General features: G+C 31.4%; 1 protein-coding gene across 2 annotated transcripts in view; it reads left to right on the top strand.

Moving 5' to 3' along the window:
- LOC145248044 (carnitine O-palmitoyltransferase 1, liver isoform-like) overlaps positions 1–21,713 on the top strand; it is a 124,277-nt gene that overhangs the window by 61,431 nt on the left and 41,133 nt on the right. Inside the window, exons 6-15 of one of the 2 annotated variants that reach the window (XM_080109775.1) lie at positions 3,944–4,081; positions 5,382–5,459; positions 6,432–6,539; positions 9,492–9,576; positions 10,136–10,250; positions 11,658–11,814; positions 14,297–14,344; positions 16,193–16,300; positions 17,509–17,534; positions 20,875–20,940. In XM_080109775.1, the coding sequence (XP_079965901.1) occupies positions 3,944–4,081; positions 5,382–5,459; positions 6,432–6,539; positions 9,492–9,576; positions 10,136–10,250; positions 11,658–11,814; positions 14,297–14,344; positions 16,193–16,300; positions 17,509–17,534; positions 20,875–20,940 (929 nt within the window). The remainder of the gene's footprint in view (positions 1–3,943; positions 4,082–5,381; positions 5,460–6,431; positions 6,540–9,491; positions 9,577–10,135; positions 10,251–11,657; positions 11,815–14,296; positions 14,345–16,192; positions 16,301–17,508; positions 17,535–20,874; positions 20,941–21,713) is intronic. The other variant, XM_080109776.1, reaches the window with a different exon arrangement.

Here is a 21,713-nt window from a genome sequence, read left to right as displayed (position 1 = left end):
TCCCTGTACATGTTCACCACATTCCTTTTACCATGGATAATTTGTAACTCACCAGTGACCTTGGATGAAAAGCATTTCTATATTATAATGAAATCGCTCTCAAACTTAACTGTGGTGATGGTATTGTGCTTGTTGAAGGTATTACCATTTTTTTGCCAAACACTTGTCACTGTGTGCCTTCTGAATAGTTAAACTTTGGTTTCATCTAACCAGATTATCTTTTCCCAAAACTGCATACTTTTCTTTTCATAAGTTTTCACCAACTTTAATCAGTCTTTGACATGTTTGGTTTTCAAGAAACACATTTTTCTTGATGGTTTTGAATGAAAGCCTGTATGATTGAATGAAAGCCTTTACTAATGCTATCCTAAACTACATTAATTCTAGAACTCTTAAGTTTTAATTTTAGAAAGAGTAATGAAGAGTTTTTTTTTTTTTTTTTTTTTTTTTCACATTTCTGCTGATCCACCTTGAAGTACTTTTATTTTTCTCAGTCTTTCATTTATTGGAAGGTTTGCTGTACTGTCACCATACTTCTACTTTGATATTTTCTACTGTACTTTGGGCTAAGTTTCTATTTCTTTGCTAATTTTTCGGTGACCTTCTCTTTTGACATTCAATGATTCTATCTTGTATATCTTTGGATAATTCTTTACTTTTTGCCATTTTTAATCCTTGACTTGCAGAATACACATCAAAAAGACAAATGATTAGTATCATTATCTTGTAAACAATTTTGTGCTTCTCTGATCAGAGATAACATTCCAATACTAATGAGCATTTGAAAAAAGTGTTATGTATCTAATACTTTTGCATAAGGCAATTTGAACATTGATAAAAACAATGGATTCAACTATGAGTTTTGAATTTTCCTTTCACATACAACTAAAACAACTTTACAAGATATTATTTGCCAAATATCAGGCAAAATGCCAAACATAAATGCAGAAAATATAACAAAAATTACCAATACTTATCCAGGTCACTATATATATATATATATATATATATATATATATATAAATTTAAACAAATTACTGGAACATGAGAATAACAAAGCTATCATTTCAGTCAAATAATTACCATCATTGGGTGACCAAAACTTCCAATTTCATGAAAACATGATCTTCAAATGATATACATACACACACAATATTTCCAAAAACTTGTATTAGAATTATCAGACCAATTAGGCCGACAGTCAGGCTTGTTACTGCCAGGCTGATGTATGATTCTGTTCTATCCTGGAAGGTCCACACTCCTAGGCCTTACTTTCTCTCCAAGAAGAGGTTAATTTATTGCTAATTGCCTGAGACACCCCTATCAAGGAATGCCGATGGGGTTGCACAGACATTTGTATAAGCCAGAGTACACTTACTTCAGTGTGCCGTATTCTCAAAACTACACTTAACCTTGTGTCTAAGTATATAAATAATGTATTAATTGAAATAACAAATTTTTCTTCTAATAATTTACAATTCTTCTCATCAATCCGCTTCAAATCTTGATCCATCAACTGTAAGCCTCTGTAATTACCTCTATCTGGATCTCTTTTATTCTTGTAATAATTCACAATTGTACTAAGATTCAAGTCTTTTGGAACACCAGTGGTATTTTGCCCAGATATAAAATCAAACTGCATTTCATCTATGCTTATCTGACGTCTTATTTGTCACTCAGTTTTTCTGTCAATCACTTTCAAAACCTGATCTATGAATTTTAAGCCTTTGTAATTACCTCTCTCTAGTGCACTTTTACTCTTGTAACAATTTACAATTGTACTATGACTTTTTTTGATTTTTTGCAATTCATTTACTTGAAAATCTTTATTATGCCCAAGAAGTTTGGGTAAGTGGTGATTTCATGATCCATTTCGCTGATTAGGGATAAATAAAAAATGACCGCTGAAAATAAATGCTGACAAAGATGGTGTACTGTGAACAAATGGTATGACTATGCAACAAAAGGCAGTGAATGTATAGAATTTTTAACAAAGCTCCCTTTCTTGCCCTCTTTATGTTAAGATGGGTTTCTAAATAATATGTAGAAACTTATTCTTAACACAATAGGGAGGGGGGGGGGCTTTATTAACTGGGTCCCTATAGGAAAAAAGACTGATAAGTCTAACAAAACTTGAAGAAATGTTGGACAAAATTGTTTTCAGAGGAGGAACATCTTGCTCTCACAAGATCAGGAAAAGATGTTAAATTGCTAATTAGATATGTGGGAGGAACAAATAGTTCCTTGTTTAAAAAAAAACAAGGTCAACGTGACCTTACTCTCTCAAAAATACAATCAAAGACTGTTTAAGAAAAAAGTTTTGAAGTCTTTTTTTAAAATTGTATGAGGAATATATATTGTGTACTTTATGGAATCATTCTTGATATAGGAATGAAGCCACTTGATGTTTTCCTAAAAAGGGAACTCTGGCAACATATGTGCCAAAAGATCAGAAAACAAAAACAGTTCATAACTTACTGAGATTTTTACCTTCATTCTTTTCTGTCAAATCTAAATAATATTTATCACTACCTTCTTACTGAACCATTATTTCTGACGTGGATAGAAACTGCTTATCTAATGAATTCATTTATATTTTTTATGGACTTATTTATGTACTAGTTCGATTTTAGTTTATTGGTACCAGATCTAAAATGCCGGCATATGGTAAATAATTGAGTAGTTTCTTCCCTCAAACTCCTAGACTTTGGAATTCCCTCCTGGGTCCCTGCTTCCTTGACTGCAAATGTTCAAATGTAAACAAACATCTCACTGCTCAATTCCCCACATAGTGTCCCTGTAGCTTTGGTCTTAAATAGTCGCCTTTTACATCGAAATGGCAATGTATCTTGCTTGGATTGAAAATCAGTAAATAAATTTTTTTAAAAAAACTAAGATTCAAACTTAGTTTTTTTTTTCTTTTTAAAGTATATGGTACTGTGATATTATATAGTGCTCTCACTCCCCCACAGCTAGGATCATCAGGAGAGATTAGCTAGGAAATGAAAAAAAATCGACAAATTCATTGAACTTCACAAACAAAGTGACACTTTATGCAATTAGTCATTAATAGCTGAATGGTCAAAATGATACATTCGGAAGAATGAGAAAGAAACTGGACATCTCCAGTTTTTGGTGAAAATAAATTATAAGGAAAACCGGATGTATCTGATTTCCATCAGAAAGTAAATATATTTTGGGGGCAATTGTTTGAGAAGGATCAGTCAGTCTTATTCTTAGCTGAGATCTTGAAGGTTTAGCTCAGATGTAGAAAATACAACGGGACTTCAACGACACACACCCATGTCCAACAAGTTGTATATGATGTCAGCATCTGTGTGTTCTAATTATGCAAGTAAATTGTGAACTGTTACATTGCCCCTGGAGAATGCCAACAGTAAAAGCTTAGAGATAGCTTGTAAGAAGAACCATGTTACATGTGTTTGGGGGTAAGGTGGTCAGTCAGAGGTGCGGCCATAATTCTATTAAGTATTTGAGCAAAGCAGAAAATGAATTTCTAAAATTATTTGATTGGTAAAGAGGGAATGTAACCCTAATAAGGAGGTGGAAAATGAATAAAGTTATTTGTCAATAGTGTAGATCTATTTGAAGATAAATTTGTTTATAGAAAATTTAAAGTAAAAACAAATCAGGTTTTTGTTTTCTAGTAAAGAGGTTTGTTTTTGTCATTTGTATTTTTTGTTTTTTTTTTATTTTGTATCATAATTTTGGAAACTTTTATTCAGTCTGAAATATTGTCCCAGTAAGAAATTATGAGCCATAGCTGATATACATAAAAAAAAACTATTAGTTTAATTTATAAAAATTATAACTAATATTTGATTTTTTTTTTTTTTTTTTTTTTTTTTTTTTACTTCATTTTTATAACTGTTTATTAAATTTCTTGTCATTTTTTTTCTTTCCACAAATGTGTTCTGTGCAGTATCTTCGTTCTGTTAAGCCTTTGCTAGATGAAGAGAATTATAAACGAATGGAAGGCTTGGCTATGGAATTTCAAAATGGCATTGCAAAGAAATTGCAATTTAACCTGAAACTCAAATCTTGGTGGGCAACAAATTATGTAAGTGACATTTCATTCTTTTAATTTAAAAACATTATTTTAATTTTATAATGCATTTGTAAATTGCATTGAAGTTTTTATTTAAAGACAATCATTTAAGAAAAAATGAACTGGAAACTCCGTCCACTAATAAACTGTTGGTGTATGTACATTCATATTTACATGCATTGATAAGTGTACATACATATGGGTTTGCGAAAGGGAGCAGCATCATTTGCATGTAACGTGTATCTATGTGTCTTCATATATGATGTTTTTTTTTTACTAGGATCAGTAGCAACTATGGGAATATTCTTCTATCAGTTCTAGTAATAAATTTAATGCATGGCCTACTATACATAGTATTATAGTAGGCCATGGTTAATTCCATGTTTTATATTTTTTACTTGAATTTCATTTTTTTTCCACGATATTTTACAATGTATGGATAAACTGATTATTCAAACAACTCCAGTAACTTAATAGGTTGTATCCAGTCACTTTAATGTTAGTAACATAAAACAAACCTTAATATAATTCTGTTAACGGCTGAATCACATGACACACCGGTTCCTATCAGATCATTGAAGTTAAGTGATGCTGAACTTGATTAGTATTTAGATGTTTGGAATACAAGGTGCTGTAAGCAAATACTTCACCTATGTGCACAAATGGGTGCAAGCCTTTTTGGAAAGCGGAATTGGTGACAGACTAGTGTCCTGTTACTGTGATTGGTCAGACCGTCCGTTCCACTTCACTGTAAAACGTACGTTCAATAACGGGCATCTTTTTAACAAAAATATAATCCTTTAAACTAACAATTAAAAAAACGCTCCAATCTTTGAGTTATCTTCGTAAGATATTCACAGCTAGAACTCGTTTTCTACAACACTAGAAAATGTTCTTTTCTTTCTTGTGCCTTAGCATCAGATGGAATTTCAATGGACAAAACTTCTTTGTAAGAACTTCCTGTTATGTACTCCTTCCTCAGACCCACATCTACAACAACATCCAAGAGCAGGTCACTCTAAACAGATAAGGGGAGATAAATCAACTTTCTTAACGCGGAGACAAATTTTCCCTCATCTATAAACAAGGAGAGATAACTCAACTGTCTTAACTCAGATGAACACTTTCTACCTGTAGAACACTTTACGATGAGACTGCTTTCCTTGCTGATTACAATTTTCTTGTCTTCAAATCCAATATTTCAATAATGTTGTTTTCAAATGAATATGTACTAATTTCTTTTTTTTTTCTTTTTTTTTTTAATTTATTTTTTATTTATTTATTATTATTTTTTTTATTTTTTTTTTTTTAGGTGTCTGATTGGTGGGAAGAATATGTGTATCTAAGAGGACGTTCTCCAATCATGGTTAACAGCAATTTTTATGGTGTGGTAAGTAATTCTCAAAAAAAAGTCTCCATTTTTTTTTTTTTTTTTCTATTTTTTTTTTTATTTACAATCAGATGTACGTGTATTTATTGAAATTTTCAAGATTTGTATTTTATGTTATGAATATAAGAAAATTGATTGTTTGTTTTATTAACAAATATTTGATTAACAAAAATTACAGGATGCATGGGATCTAAAAATAATGAAATACCTCTCAGAGAATCTACAAACAAAATAAGGTTAGCGATCCCTTTATGGTATTGCTGTATACTTTTACATTATCTCAATTCATGTTTAGCTGTAAAAGATTTTGCAGAAATTATACCAATTCTAACCTACTTCGATCTACATTTTTTTATTATTTTATTTTTTTTTTTCATAAATTTTTTTTCATCATTTTTGCATGTTTACTATTCTGTGTCACTGTGTGAATGTTTGTACATAAATTTGGTAAATGGGTGTGCCGTACCCGCAGATATTTTTCTTGGTAAATCTTTTGTTGAAAAGAAACAGACATATAGAGATGCAAAGATATAAAATCGAACAAACTTATGCAACCATCTGGATTTGCATTTGGAGGGTGCTGGCAATGGTCCTGTTGTCATAACTTGGATCGGTAGAAAGCATGAGTTGTACAGTGATCTCTGATCTCACTCGTTGAACATTGTGTCACTTTCAGACACGATAGAAGGCTCCTATCACTCTTGGAATTTGTACACTACTGGACAACTAGCAGATGTTATACAACAAAAAAAGAAAACAGATTTTCATCATAAAAAAAGCAAACTACCCAGTGAACTAAAGATAAGAGAGATCCAAACAATTGTACTTAAAGAGATGGTTAGAATCTCTGAACTAGTGGGCGGATGTCTAACACCTGGTATGATGCCCCATCCTCAACAAAAATAAAATAAAATTAAAAAGTAGGAATAACTGATGTATGACTTCTTGTTTTGAACTTTTGTTTCTCTATAGGATGCAGTTCTCTTGGACCATTCTGACATTCAAGTAGCTCGTGCTGCAAACCTAATCTATGGCATAGTACTCTATCGACGCCAACTGGAAAGGCAGGAACTGAACCCTGTAAGCAATTTTTTTTTGTTATTATTTTTTTTAAATTCAGATTTTGACTGTTACATTAAATTATTACAGTATAATAATTTTTACACCATGAATGGCTTTTTATTCAACAATTTAAATGGTTCCAAATTCCTTACAAATTTGAAGGGCCAGAAAGTAATTTTTTCTTTAACTATTAACAAAAAATTAACATGGCTGACTTAAAAATAAAATGCATTGTGGTGGATTTATTTTTATAAATTAATGATATTTTTAAAATAGGATTTTAAAAGTTTGTCTTTATTTTACACTATTGCATTTTTTTATTTCAATAAATATTTAAATAATAGCAAATATTTTTTTTTTAATTTGCTAGAAACACAAAAAATGAAGTGGTCACACAATTTTATTTGTATAGCGATTAAAGTAACATCATGTGATAGAGAAAATGTTTAAAGGTAAACAGTAGGTGTTTAATCCTCTTAGTGCAGCCATTGCAAATTACATGATAGAAAATGATACTACATGCATATTGGCAGCTGAAAACTGCTTTGTTAGTTCACATCATGTTCATACTGTAATGCTAAATCTCCGGCTGTACAGTTTTGTATATACTGCTATATAAGATATTGCCACAATTTTTTGGTCAGATTTTGTGAATTTTTCACATTTTCAAGCTGAAAATGGCTAAGAAATATTAAAGTCATGATTAGACATTCGATATGATTGGCGATAGTGATTAAGGAAGTGGACAAGAGTTTTTGGAACTTGAAGCTACAAAAACTGATGATTTGGGGTATTACACATAATTAGATAGGGGCAGTTTGAGATATGATGATTTGGGGTATTACATATAGTTAGATACGGGGCAGTTTTAGTAATGATGAATTGGGGTATTACATATAGTTAGATAGGGGCAATGTGAGTAATGATGATTTGGGGTATTACACATAGTTAGATAGGGGCAGTTTGAGTAATGATGATTTGGGGTATTACATATAGTTAGATAGGGGCAATGTGAGTAATGATGATTTGGGGTATTACATATAGTTAGATAGGGGCAGTTTTAGTAATGATGATTTGGTGTATTACATATAGTTAGATAGGGGCAGTTTGAGTAATGATGATTTGGGGTATTACACATAGTTAGATAGGGGCAATTTGAGTAATAATGATTTGGGGTATTACACATAATTAGATAGGGGCAGTTTGAGTAATGATGATTTGGGGTATTATATATAGTTAGATAGGGGCAGTTTTAGTAATGATGATTTGGTGTATTACATATAGTTAGATAGGGGCAGTTTGAGTAATGATGATTTGGGTTATTACATATAGTTAGATAGGGGCAATTTGAGTAATGATGATTTGGGGTATTACATATAGTTAGATCGGGGCAGTTTGAGTAATAATGATTTGGGGTATTACATATAGTTAGATAGGGGCAAATTGACTAATGATGATTTGGGGTATTACATATAGTTAGATCGGGGCAGTTTGAGTAATGATAATTTGGTGTATTACATATAGTTAGATAGGGGCAGTTTGAGTAATGATGATTTGGGTTATTACATATAGTTAGATAGGGGCAATTTGAGTAATGATGATTTGGGGTATTACATATAGTTAGATAGGGGCAGTTTGAGTAATGATGATTTGGTGTATTACATATAGTTAGATACGGGGCAGTTTTAGTAATGATGATTTGGGTTATTACATATAGTTAGATAGGGGCAATTTGAGTAATGATGATTTGGGGTATTACATATAGTTAGATCGGGGCAGTTTGAGTAATAATGATTTGGGGTATTACATATAGTTAGATAGGGGCAAATTGACTAATGATGATTTGGGGTATTACATATAGTTAGATCGGGGCAGTTTGAGTAATGATAATTTGGTGTATTACATATAGTTAGATAGGGGCAGTTTGAGTAATGATGATTTGGGTTATTACATATAGTTAGATAGGGGCAATTTGAGTAATGATGATTTGGTGTATTACATATAGTTAGATAGGGGCGGTTTGAGTAATGATGATTTGGGGTATTACATATAGTTAGATAGGGGCAGTTTGAGTAATGATGATTTGGGGTATTACACATAGTTAGAATGGGGCAGTTTTAGTAATGATGATTTGGTTTATTACATATAGTTAGATAGGGGCAGTTTGAGTAATGATGATTTGGTGTATTACACATAGTTAGATAGGGGCAATTTGAGTAATGATGATTTGGGGTATTACATATAGTTAGATAGGGGCAGTTTGAGTAATGAATACTAGCTTGATGGCAATTTTGACAGGTCTAGGTTGGGGCGGGATCAAGAAAGGGGTGCTTGTGCTTAAGGATGAGTTAGATGTAGAGCAAGTGTGAAGAGCAGTAGAAAACAAACGCAAAAGTGTTGCCAATGTGATCTTCCAATGCATGCCTTTGAATGATTCCACACTAAAGAATTACAAATGCTGTCATCTTGACTTATAAAAACACTTTGACATGCTGACAACCAGTCTTGAAGATGAGGCAAGGCAGAACATTTTATAATTTACTTGATGTTTTGAATTTTTGGGGTTGCAGACTATGTATTTAAAATGAACCCAAAAAATTAAATTCGCAATTTAATTTCTGCAAAATTGGTTCCATTTGTAATATAAGACGCAGCAGTATAAATATATATAATTCAGTGCATAAGAAAATTACAATTTTCCATGAATGGATGATCAACTTCATTATAAATTCAAGATGGCTGTCATTGCAATATGCAAATTTGTCATATTTTAGAATTTATTTTTAGTCATACTATTATGCTACAAATGTCATAGACATTGTCTGAGCATACAATGAAAAGTTTAGTCATTTGAAAAATGGGTGTAACAATTTCAGCACTCAAAAAGCTATATGTAAATCTTATAGCGATATTGTTCTTTGACATTTTTGAAATTTTGGTCTTTCAAACCTAATGTAAATTCTTTTTCAGATCTTATTGAACAAAACTATACCATTATGTTCAGCACAATATGAACGGCAATTCAATACCACAAGAATTCCTGGAATTGAAAAAGGTATTTTTTTTTTTTTAGTTATGTCAACATCTCCATATAAGAGGCTCTATCTGTTAGTTCATCATACTTCAGTTTTAAATATCATTTTTAGATGCATGCACACATTTTTTAAGTGGCTTTGTCTGTTAGTCCACCCATCACTTTATCAAGCTAACATTTGAAATAGGACTTTTATCCATCTCATTTTTTTTTTAAGTTTGAAATATTTTAATTCTTAAATGTACAGATTGAATGAACACATTTTATGATTATTCTTTCTTATTTCTTTTCATCATTGATGTAAAACTTTTTTTTTTTTTTTTTTTTTTAAAGACTGTATTTCTATGAATTAAATTATTATATGAAATGGCTTTATTTAGTTCTTTAGTTCACATGGTATTTCATTGCAAGTTATACCTTTACTGTTAGTGTGTGTGTATATATATATATATATATACACTATCATACAAATCAACAATGATTTCTTTTCCTTGTGTGATGCATGTTTTGTTTTTTAATTGTTAAACAATTTCTCTATTCTTGATATTTTCAATTGTTTTATTATTCTCTCCAATTCTAGATACATTGGTTCATTACAAAGACAGCGATCATGTTGCTGTTTATCATAAAGGTCGATTCTTTAAGATTTACATTCGGTATGGTGGCAGATTACTCCAACCGTGTGAATTAGAAGTGTGAGTTCTTTTATCTTTTCTTTCATTGGTTTTTCTTCATAGTATTCAATCAAACCAATTCATATTTTATATTTGGAACTTATATATATAATGTGTATGTATGTGTGTTTACAGGGAAAACTATACTTCAATTATATTTCACTCTTTATTTATACCAATCCTTTTATTTATGAAGCTCAATGTATGTTAAATGTAACTACAGAGCATATACAAATAAATGACAAAATGTCAATATTCCAAATTCCAAGATGTTATTCATCTTACCATTTATTTATTTCAGCATGTTAAAATGTTCAATTCTTAATAGTACCTATTTCATAACACAAAAACAATCATATTATCTCAATTTTTAATATTTTCCTCCCTGACTTGGCGAAAGATATATATATATATATATATACTAGCAAAAGTACCCGTCGTTGACTGGGTTCAAAAATAGCCTACAGAAAATGGACTCTGATTTATGAAAGTATGATAGGTTATGAAAAGGAAGGGTTGTAAATTTGGGTTGAATTTGGAGGTATCAAAACCAAAGTAAAATATGATGAAAGTAAAAATAAAATAGATAAACCCGATAATTTATTATACCATACCTGTTCACACTGAAACACTTATCACAATATTCTGTGGATCTATATTAAAAAAAACCTTGTTAAACTGTGACATATTTCCATTCTATGGAGATCAGGTGCGAACGAACACCCCATAATTTTATCATACCATATTTCTTTAAACTGAAACATAATTATCAAAGTATACTTTCGCAGATAGATATGAAAAGTCTTAAAGTTTGTGCCTATTTCCATTCTATGGAGGCCAGGTGTGAACGCAGACCCCACAATTTTATTATACCATCCCTATTTAAGTTAAAACATACTTATCAAAGTATTATGTACATCTATATCAAAAACACTTGTAAACGTTTTTTTTTAATTTTTTTATTTCTATACTTTGTGGACCAGGTGCGAACGCAGACCCCACAATTTTAATAAACCACCATTCTGCCAGATCAAACATATCCATTCCTGTGTCTCGATACATCTATCATTATATGCAATCAGTTTTTAAAATAGTCAACCATATAGGAGCCTATTCGTGATCAGACACACACACACACACATTCAGCTTATATATATATATATATATATATATAATCTCCAACCATCTTTCCATGAAGGTTTATCGGGCTAAATTTAATATTTTCTGTACTTAATCCACAGATTGAATACATTTTTAGAATATCCGTTCTTGTTATATTTATCCCTTGCAAAAAAGTGATCTTTTAAATCTTGTTTTCAGTTTTTATGTGAAAGATTTGTGAGAGTCATTTTTAATAATTTAGATTCGCTTGGTCAAACAATATTTCTTATTTGTGAATGTTTTCTTTCTTTTTTTTTTTCTGTATAGAATGCTGCAAAAAGTTGTTAATGATCCAACTCCCCCTTCAAAAGGAGAGACCCATCTTGCTGCCCTCACAGCTGGAAATAGAGTGCCGTGGGCAAAAGCACGGGCTGAATTTTTTAGTAAAGGAAAAAATAAAAATTCTTTGGATGCAATTGAAAAGGTGAGTTTCTAATTAGCACTCTTTTTATTCTGATGCAGGTTATTTCTTAAATTTTAAGACTTCTGTATCTTTTAAGACAAAATAATTACAGAAATAAGTTCACCATGGAAATAGAAATGTTTATTATTTATATATATATATATATATATATATATATATATATATATATATATATATAAACTAAGATATCTGCATTCTATTTGCAATGTTGGATGGTAGTATCGTGTTCCAAATGGCGAATTACTGGAGAGATGTGAAATCACTGGTATTGAATCATTTTTGATTAGGATACAAATACAGTGATCGGGTCATCTAGTGAGAATGGGTGACTAAAGAGTTCCTAAATAATTTTTTTATGGGCAACTGAAGAATTCTTGCTATCCAAGAGGGTGTCCCCTGCTTAGTTACAAGGATAAACTAAAAGACAATTTGAAGCGTTGTGAAATTTCTCTGAGCTCCTGGGAGAGTGCAGCAGGGGAAGATGCGTTTTCTAGAGACCAGAGAATTTGAACAGAACTGCCTTTGTCATAGGGATGTCCTTCCTGCTAATATGAAGGCAAAACACCAGAAAAATCCACCAAAAAATGAATATGTATGCCACTGTGATTTCAAAGCACGAAGCAAAGTAGTTATCTGTTCACTCAAGAAGGCATCTTTGACTGACGAGCACATGAAAGTTCACCATCTGCGAAGAAGTATGCCAGACATCTGCAGAATTGTAATTATGCATGCGGTGTCACAGAGCTTAAGAGCTGCTGAAGATTGCATACTGAATCCTCATTCATTATCTTTAATGAGAGAATCCACTGTATATGTAAGATGGCAAAACAAAACAGTAGAGCTTTATAATTTATAAGATAAAGAAAAACTGTAATTCTATATGAGTGTGGTTAACTAAAAGTCAGGAACTACACACAATACACTTACAAACTTTTTATCATTTAAATCAGTTTTATTTGATTATGGTAAAAATAAAACTACTGTAATCATTTCCTGTGGGGAGAGGTGGGTGTCTCAGAAAAAATAATTTATTTTTATTCTTACTAGTAGTTTAAAAAATACTGAAATTCCGTCAATCAGTCAACTTGTTTTTTATTTTCTTGCTTTCTTTTGTATTGAACCTGTTGAAAGTGAGGTTGAGAGAGGGAGTAGTTGGAAGGGAAAATAGAGGTTCTAAAATGAAAATGTTACTTTATTTTTAACTTTGTTGTTATCCATGCTCAAAGCTAGGGGAAGGGGAATGGATTCGTATCTTTTATTGAAGAAAATAAATTGTATTTTATAACTTATGCCTCCTTGCATCTGCAAGCAATTACTCAGCCAAGTACTAATGAAGCTTAACTTTCCTGGAATTTATAATCCTATATATATTAATACCAGTGTAGTATTGGGAATCCCAGCTTAATTGCTATATAGGTAGTTTTAGAAATAGAAAGTTATGTAAGTATATTTTCATTTCCCATCAGCGAGTTGGTAGGGTCACAAAAGGTTAGGTTTGACAGGTATCAACCTAGAGAGAATGCACCGGAAATTAGGGTTGACATGCACTGGAAATTAGGGGTGACACAGGAATTGTGGTTGTAGGCTTCCGGTTGACGACCACATGGAAAGAGTGGTTTTGGGCAGCAGAGAATGCAGATCGGAGATTTAGCTCTCCGACAACCAGGGTCCGAGATATAGGCTTGCCTTTAATAAAAGATTAAAGCTTCAGTCCATCTTGTTGTCATTAATGAATCTGTCTGCAATGACCACTCCCCAATGAAATGGCAGACCAGCGTCCAAGAAGATATCATCTGCTGGCCAAGGCAAGCAGGTATGTAGATATTCTACAATTGCACATACATGTCTCGAGACCTTCCAAGGCAAGAAACGGTGTAAGGATAAGAACACACACCCACACGCACATATAACAGTGAACTGCACGTAACATACGTAAGAGCATACATGCACGCACACATATAAGTAAGAACATTGATAAGAACACACAGACCCATAAAAGCTATCGTAAAAAGATAGTAACAAGAAAACGTAAAAGAGAACGATTAGCAACGGAAACATTTAATAATAATAGTAATAAATAATAAACAGGACAGCAAACATTTATGGTAACACCAGTAAAAAATGTGATTCATTAGGTAACCCATTCAATTCCGGTTAGATTGTTTGAATCTTGAAAAAGTTGAGCTTGCAAAGCCAATTAAATTTTAAAATTAAGACAGTCAAAAATTAGTCTTTCAATTTTTTTATATTCCTTTTTTTTGTTTTTTTCTTTATTTCTCCAGGGTTAAATGGTATTGATATTTGCAATGATGTTCCTTATTGTTTATTATGGACTATTTCAGGCTTTTGTTGTTTTTTTTTTACTTAGTTTTATTATCTTCATTCTATAAGTGCATGCATTAAAATGTTAGATTTGATGTTTTAAGACTTTTAATGTTTTTTTTTCTTAACTTGTACTTTTTTCTTTTTTTTTTTTTTTCAGGCGGCATTTTTTGTTACCTTAGATGACGAATCTCATACATATGACATGGTAAATATTTCTATTATGTTCTCTCTCTCTCTCTCTCTCTCTATATATATATATATATATATATATATATATATATATATACTAGATGTTTTAGCTCATTAAAAACTGGTAAAATTTATAGCTCTAGAATATAGAATTATAAAATTAGAATGAGTGATTTATGCGAAATTGATGGTTAAAGTTGTGCTCATTTTTGCATGAAATACTAATCCTTTTTATAATCCCTAATTCTGCATCAAACAGATGCCATAATATTTAGTTTACTGTACGTTATCATAATAAAGGTTCATACAAAATTTCAGCTAAATCGGCTCCGTAGTTTCCAAGAAAAAGTGGAATAGATAGACAGACAATTTTTTTTTTTTTTTTTTTTTTTTAAAGAATTCAAAATCAACTGAATATTTCTGTGGAAATTTTTCATCCATTTTTTTTTTCTCTTGTCATATTTGGTTTAACGTCTGTTTTACATGCTGGCATGTATTGGACAACTCTAAGAAATTGATTACTAAACTAATATATCTCTAGCCAAGTTTTTATTTATTCCCCTTTCTCTCAAATTTAGTATGGAAGATTTCTTTCTGAATTCATGTCAGATGGCTAAGGTTGTCTAATTTGCTTTTCTTCCCCTCACCGTTTTTTACACCCATAGGCTAGAAATAGGTGCATTTTTACTTTCTATTTATTAGTGTAAAAATGTACAACATTTAATGAAGAATGCTGATGTACAACATTTAATGGAATGCTGACCCAGTGTTATCTAAATGGAGAAATATTGCTTAGAAAAAATTTTTTAAACTATTAAAACCTATTTTAGGATTAGGATATATAATGCTTCTAATTTTTAACCCTGTTAACACCTCTCAGTATGTAGATCAGAGGTTGGATTTTGAGAGGTACGGACAGTTTAAGTTGTTAAGCAGACCAAACCCCATGGAGATACAGAAGTAACCTTCAATTACTACTTTCCATCCTGTACTCTTAAAATAAAGATGGGATTACATCAAAGCTTTTGTATACACAATGTTCAAGGTCGTCTATTGCAAAGTGTAAATTTATTTTAATGACTTAATACTTCTGCCAATCGATACATTATTTTCTAATCTTCAATGCATCCTCTATTCATAGAAAGCAAAATCATCCGATCATTGAAACAAAATTAATACTAAAGAAAGACTAATCAAAATAATATAACTTGTGTCCATTTACAAACATTGTTTTCATCTGTAAAATGAAAAATATTCCATTAAAACGTTAAATAGAAAAAAGATAGGTTAACCCTGCATATCTTTTCTTTTTCACAAAAAGCTTTTTATTTTTCAGTCGTTGAATAACATAAGATATTTGTATTTGAAAAATAATCTAATTAAAATAAAATTTGCAATATAATTTTGGTGCTTCATTGTTATTATAGTGAAAATCGAAATATTGAATTTCAAGTAGAACCAATGGTATCTATTTAATTGTCATGTCACAGAAATGAAAATATTAACAAATTAGGAAAAACAAAGATAGAAAATTGATTATTAATGAAGACAATTTTTGAAGAAAATTAACAAAAATATGGTTACTGAATCGAATATTTACATTTTAATGATTTAAATATGTATTAAAATTTTATTGGAATCTTTTAATGTTAAGTATTAGTTTAACAATTATTGCTGTTATACCAATCTAATTTAATCCTAAAAACAATGAAGACACAATTTGTTGTGAATAGTGACAAAAGTAGCGATTTTATTTTTGTTTAATTTAGAACTATTTTCAAAAACTTTTCATAGTTCTTTTAATTGTATTGCAGTAATAAATAATAAACGTTGGTTTAAAAATAAAAAATTCTTTATTTTTCAGAACAATCCGTCCAAACTGAATGAATTTGGTCATTCAATGCTGCATGGGAAAGGCTATGATCGCTGGTTTGATAAGTCATTCACCTTAATTGTTTGTGCTAATGGAATGGTAAGTTCACGTTTACAGAATCCTCGGCACAGCTTTGATTTCAAGAAAAAAAAAATTATCTATTTGTCACCTGTTCAGCTCAGTTTAGATTGTTTTATTTGAGGAAAAGTGAGTTTGTAAACAGTTAAATTTAAAAGAAATAAAGCCAAATCTCAAATTAGTCTTTCTTCCTCCCCTCCAATTAAATAATATTAATACTTTGGTGATATTTCCTATTTATAACAGACTATTCCAATCATTTTAATCATTTCTTTCTTTATTACCATTGACTTAATAAACATTAATATAGAAAGAGATGAAATGAAAGTAATAAGCATCATTCATCATCTATTTAGATGCTGGTATATGTTGAACGGTGGTGGGGATTTAAACCACATTGAGTGATTAATGAAAAGTAAGGAATTGGACACTTTTAAGTTATTTGCAAATTGTTGTTAATTAGAATTATTAAAATGAAAGTTTTTCAAACAAAACACCTGAGATTCAAGTAATATTTTAGCATTTATTTTGTGTGATTAAAATATTTAGTAAGAAGCCTTAAAAAATAAATTATTTTAGTATATAGAATATATTTTTTTTATGGAAATGTGGGGGGAGGGGGTGTATTGTACCTGTTTGTCTTAAAAATTAATGTCCCAAACCCAAGTTAAACGGGGGTTTGAACACATTAAAAAAAAACTATCTAAGTCTTGTGGTATTTGTAGTGGTATAAAAAGGATCTGATGATTAACATCTCCTGCCTCTTAACTTTCATTTGTGTATGTACAACTTATTTGTATTTGGTTCGGCTATCACCGTGGAACGGTTGAGCCAGCTCCACCTGTTGAGTTGACCACGTCTCAAATTGAGGCCAACCACACCCAACAATTCGATGTTGCTATAGCCATAAGCGCAATTCACAAGCAGTGCCAAGTGATCGTAGAGGTGAGGGTCCAGAATCAGCTCGCCATCTTGAATTGATTCTGGACTCTCACCTCTGAGCCCTATGTACAATCAGAGCTGAATGTATGCAAGATCTGCATTTTCCTATCAGCATCTCAAGTTTTACCAGTAAAGTAGGACTGGAAGAGTCCAGGGTTGTCTAAGTCAAAAATAAGTACGGAAATGGCATATCAGCTTGATAAAAATGTTATTAATCACCCAACCCCTCCAAAAAAGAATTGAAAAGAGATTGGTTCGACTTAAATATAAAAACTTTATATTTTCAGGTTGGATTTAATGCTGAACATTCTTGGTGAGTATTCACACTTTTTTGATAACTAAGTCTAATTCCCCCACCCCACCCCTTCATATAAATTGAATTTCTGAAATTTGTTTCCTTAGTGAGTCTTCTCTGTATAAAAACTTATTGTAGACTAGGTGATGTCAGAAAGTTCCCAGATTGTATGCATTCTCATTCTATAATTTTCACAGCTTCCGTTGACTGGTGCTCATCCTCCTGTGATCCAGTCTGACAAAAAGTTTCATTCTAGTCACTCATCTTCAATTATTTTTCAAGGTTATCTTGCATCGAAATGGTTTTGCATCATTTACAACTCCCAAATTTCAATGCTCTGCTTACATACAAATTTTGTATAAAGATTTGATCATCTGCTATTGAAACTCTGAACATATTGTGCAAGAATTTTGATGGATATTGTTTTAGGTCGAACATCTGTTGCTTTTTTTTTTTCTTTTTACTATAATTCCACACCCTTTTCAGTACCAGTTCAATTCCTTGAAAATAATAACACAAGCAAAATGCCATAAATGGAATAAAATAATTATGAAAATTTGTCTGAGGAGCGTTTCTGACCCCCCCCCCCTCTCCACAATAGAAATGCGGCATCTTTCTAATATACTTGTACCTTCATTTATACAGATATTATCACCTTTTATGCCCATTTTCAAAAAAATGAGATTGTCTAATTTCTTAAAATGTAATGCAATAAAGTAATTAAAAATATCTGGTGTCACAGTGCAAAAATTTTCCATTTCCAAATAAATTATTCTAGAATCTAACATCAGTAGAATTCTATCGACTTATAAATGGCAGTTATTTTATTCAAAGATATTTTGCTGACATTTTTAAGATTTAAATTGTTATTGCTTAAATGATCAAGGCAAAAAAAAAACACTTAAAAAAATAAAACACTTTCTTCCCTTTCTTTTTGTTGGGATGCTGCTTTAGAATCAAATTTTTATACAAAACCCATAAAGATCACGTCCCAGGATTGTCTGGTCTGTATGAAGTCCTTGTTAGTCATAACTATTCATGCAGAAAGATTGCATGTTACCCCAGACCCTGAAAGCAGTAAGGCCAAACAGTTGTATAGAAGTCAGGTTTGTCCTGAAACTCACAAAAGAACAGCAGTTTAATATGCGTAGAAGTAAGTTTATCTTCACTTCATGCATTTGCAGTTCCACACCTGACACGTCTTTGCTTGTCACATGCAGAGGCAAACAGAAAATGATGGATCCTGATATTGACTCTTTTTGGATTTTCATGAGTCCTGCTAGCTGAGTAACTCAATCACCACCACTATCAACTGTGAGGACTAGTTGAACTTTGTGTGTAGGGGGTTGGTATACATAGCTGTTGAAGGGAATATAAAAATAACCTTCATAACAAGTCTTAACCATGATGTTGCCAGTATGAAGGTGGAAGTCATCACATAAATGCATCATGATGGGGATATATTAAATTATGAATCCACAAAAATGATGCTTTGTAAAATAATATTAAAGTTTTTTTGTTTTTTTTGTGTATTAATCCCAACCTATGAAAGGATCTGCAATAATGGATTTTTCTCTCCACTTGACACAATTCCAGGCTTGGTTCAACTGAAGGCCAGTTTTGCAGAGATCTTTGTGCAGGGTGTCTGCCCAGTTTATTATCAGTCTTCCTTTTAGTCATTTCCCAGCAACTTCTAATGCAAAAGCAAGTTTTGTGATAGTGTCTTTGTTGGCCCTCGGGAAATGTCCAAACCATCTTCAGATGCCAATTCCTTATCTTGTTCTCAATGTGATGCAGTAGTGCCTTAAGATGTCTTTGTTTCAGACAAAGTGTTGCTGTGTGACTATGTGGTCCCTCCGATAAGTCATCGATCCCAAACATTGTGTGCTTTGGTTTGTTCTCCATCTTTTGATCTTATGGCTGTATTGCCATTTTCTCACTGACATCCGTCAATGGGGACACACGGCTTCACAAGTAAAAAAATAAAATAAACATGGGGGAACAAAGACATTGATGCTTCACATATAAGTCGATTGGACTCTAGGTGTGTGTATGTCTACATGCTAAAGTTCACATCTATGTCCTGGTGAGGGTGGGTTTGTCTGTTGCTGTTGATTTATCTTAATCTCCCAAAGCTTTTCCAACCTTGCCCAAGCCACGATCTGTCTCCAGCCCTGAACTGTTATAAACGTCCAACTCGACTCTTACTGTCATAAACCAGACGTCGCCAACTTGATTGCCGTTAAATGTACTATCATAAAAAGTCCAGCTTTATCGTCCATCAATTGTTTCTATTGTCGCTTACTTATAGTCACTCTCCAATGTCATAAAACTAAATATATCGCTATTCATTACTTGGTCCCGTAATTTGTCACACTTGAATCGACAATCTCATGTCCAATTTCTTTTGTCACCTTTCTAAACCTACTTCCTTTTGTCTTTTCTCTCCCATTTCTCTGAGACAGTATCACAACTGAAATCATGAGGCCTATCAAAGGGGTTGATTCATTGCTAGGTTCTGTGCAATTCTATAAATGTTTTAGAGAAGTTTGTTTTCATGTATACAATTATGAACATTATTTGGTTCAAATTAGGGAAAAAACTTAGATGCCATTCAAAATTGATTTTTGTTATACATTTCATCCATCTTTTGTTGTAGTTTGTAACTTTCTGGGAATTTGGAACTGAGCCTATGTTTAATTCACTGGTGGTAGAATCCGTTCTTAAGGAAAAAAATAAATGGTACAAAAATTTAAAAGGAGTGAAATGTCTAAGAAGTGCTAGTATATGAATCGGTTCTATGGTATGTATTTACTTATATAAGGTTTTAATGATATTCTGTGATGATAATTAACTGCTAACAGTTCCATAATCTTTCGGCCATTGTACTATCAGACCATCATTTCGAAGATTCCCAGTAAGTTACAGACACATGAAGGCCAGATTGCTATAAAAATGAGGCAAAAAGCCTAAAACATAAAAAAAATTTTTTCGTTCTCACTTTTTATTTTTCCTATTTGTTCATATTTCTCTTTTTCTTAATTGTTCACTTTTTATATTTTTCTTTTTTCCATCTTTTTTATTTTATTTTCCAAGTTTATTTCTGCAGCCATTCTTGACATAGCACTAGAAACAAATTATAAAATAAACAGGGATAAAGGGAAAAATGATTTTTCCCTTTATCCCTGTTTATTTTATAATTTGTTTCTAGTGCTATGTCTTTCTTACATAATTAACATTTAAACTTGTTTCTAGGTTAAAAAAAAAAAATGTGAAAAAACAGTTTTGAAGACACATTTTATGTTTTATTACATGTCTTATGTTTTCTTTCAATGAAATTAATTACTGATTCTTTCAGGGCAGATGCTCCCGTTTCAGGGCATCTTTGGGAGTACAGTCTCAGTGAAGATGTCTTAAGCCTGCGGTAGGATATTATGCATGTGGGATTTTATGCATGTCGTATGCATTTACTGATCATCATAACAAAGCTTGTTACTAATTTCTGTGATAATTTGGGGGGTTTTTCTTTTTCACTCACTCAAAGATTTTGTTTCTAGTGATGATGGATTCATTTCATTTTACATATGCATATATATATATATTAGTCCTCGCGCGAAAGCGCAGGACACAAAATGTTTTAAATAATAATAATAATAGAATAACAAACCCTTTCGCTAGCGAGGACTACTATTGAGCGTAACCAGTTATACACTCCTTTTGAAATTTTCATCTCTATTTTTCTCGTTATCTACTGAATATTTTTAATGAAACCTATGAAATATGTTCCTTATTAAATTGTAAAGATTTTCTATTCTGAAAGAAGTTTTAAAAAATTTAATCTAAAAAAGTTATTTTAAAGTTTTTGTTAAAAAAATTCAGATTTTCTCATTATACAGACATGTATGACAAAGAGGGAGTTGCAAAAAAGAGTTGTGGTGTGAGGAGAAATACAATCTGAAATAGAGAGTTGGAGAATTTTTATAAATACATACAAAACCACATTCATCTTTTTTTAAATCCAAATTAATAAATTAAATAAAATATAATCTTAAAAAGATACGATACAAGTTAGAAAAGCATTTCATCCAGGGCATGAAAATTGTTAAACAAAATGTTTTTACTATAGGCTTTAAAAATAAAGGTACAAGATTCAATTTGAAATTTATTTATCTTCAAAGTGTACTTTTATAAATTTTA

Source organism: Euprymna scolopes, chromosome 26 (assembly GCF_053919585.1).
Source record: "Euprymna scolopes isolate OS-2025 chromosome 26, ASM5391958v1, whole genome shotgun sequence".
Lineage (NCBI taxonomy): Eukaryota > Metazoa > Mollusca > Cephalopoda > Sepiida > Sepiolidae > Euprymna > Euprymna scolopes.
The sequence above is the reverse complement of the archived record's forward strand: the minus strand, read 5'-3'. Positions and strand labels throughout refer to the sequence as shown.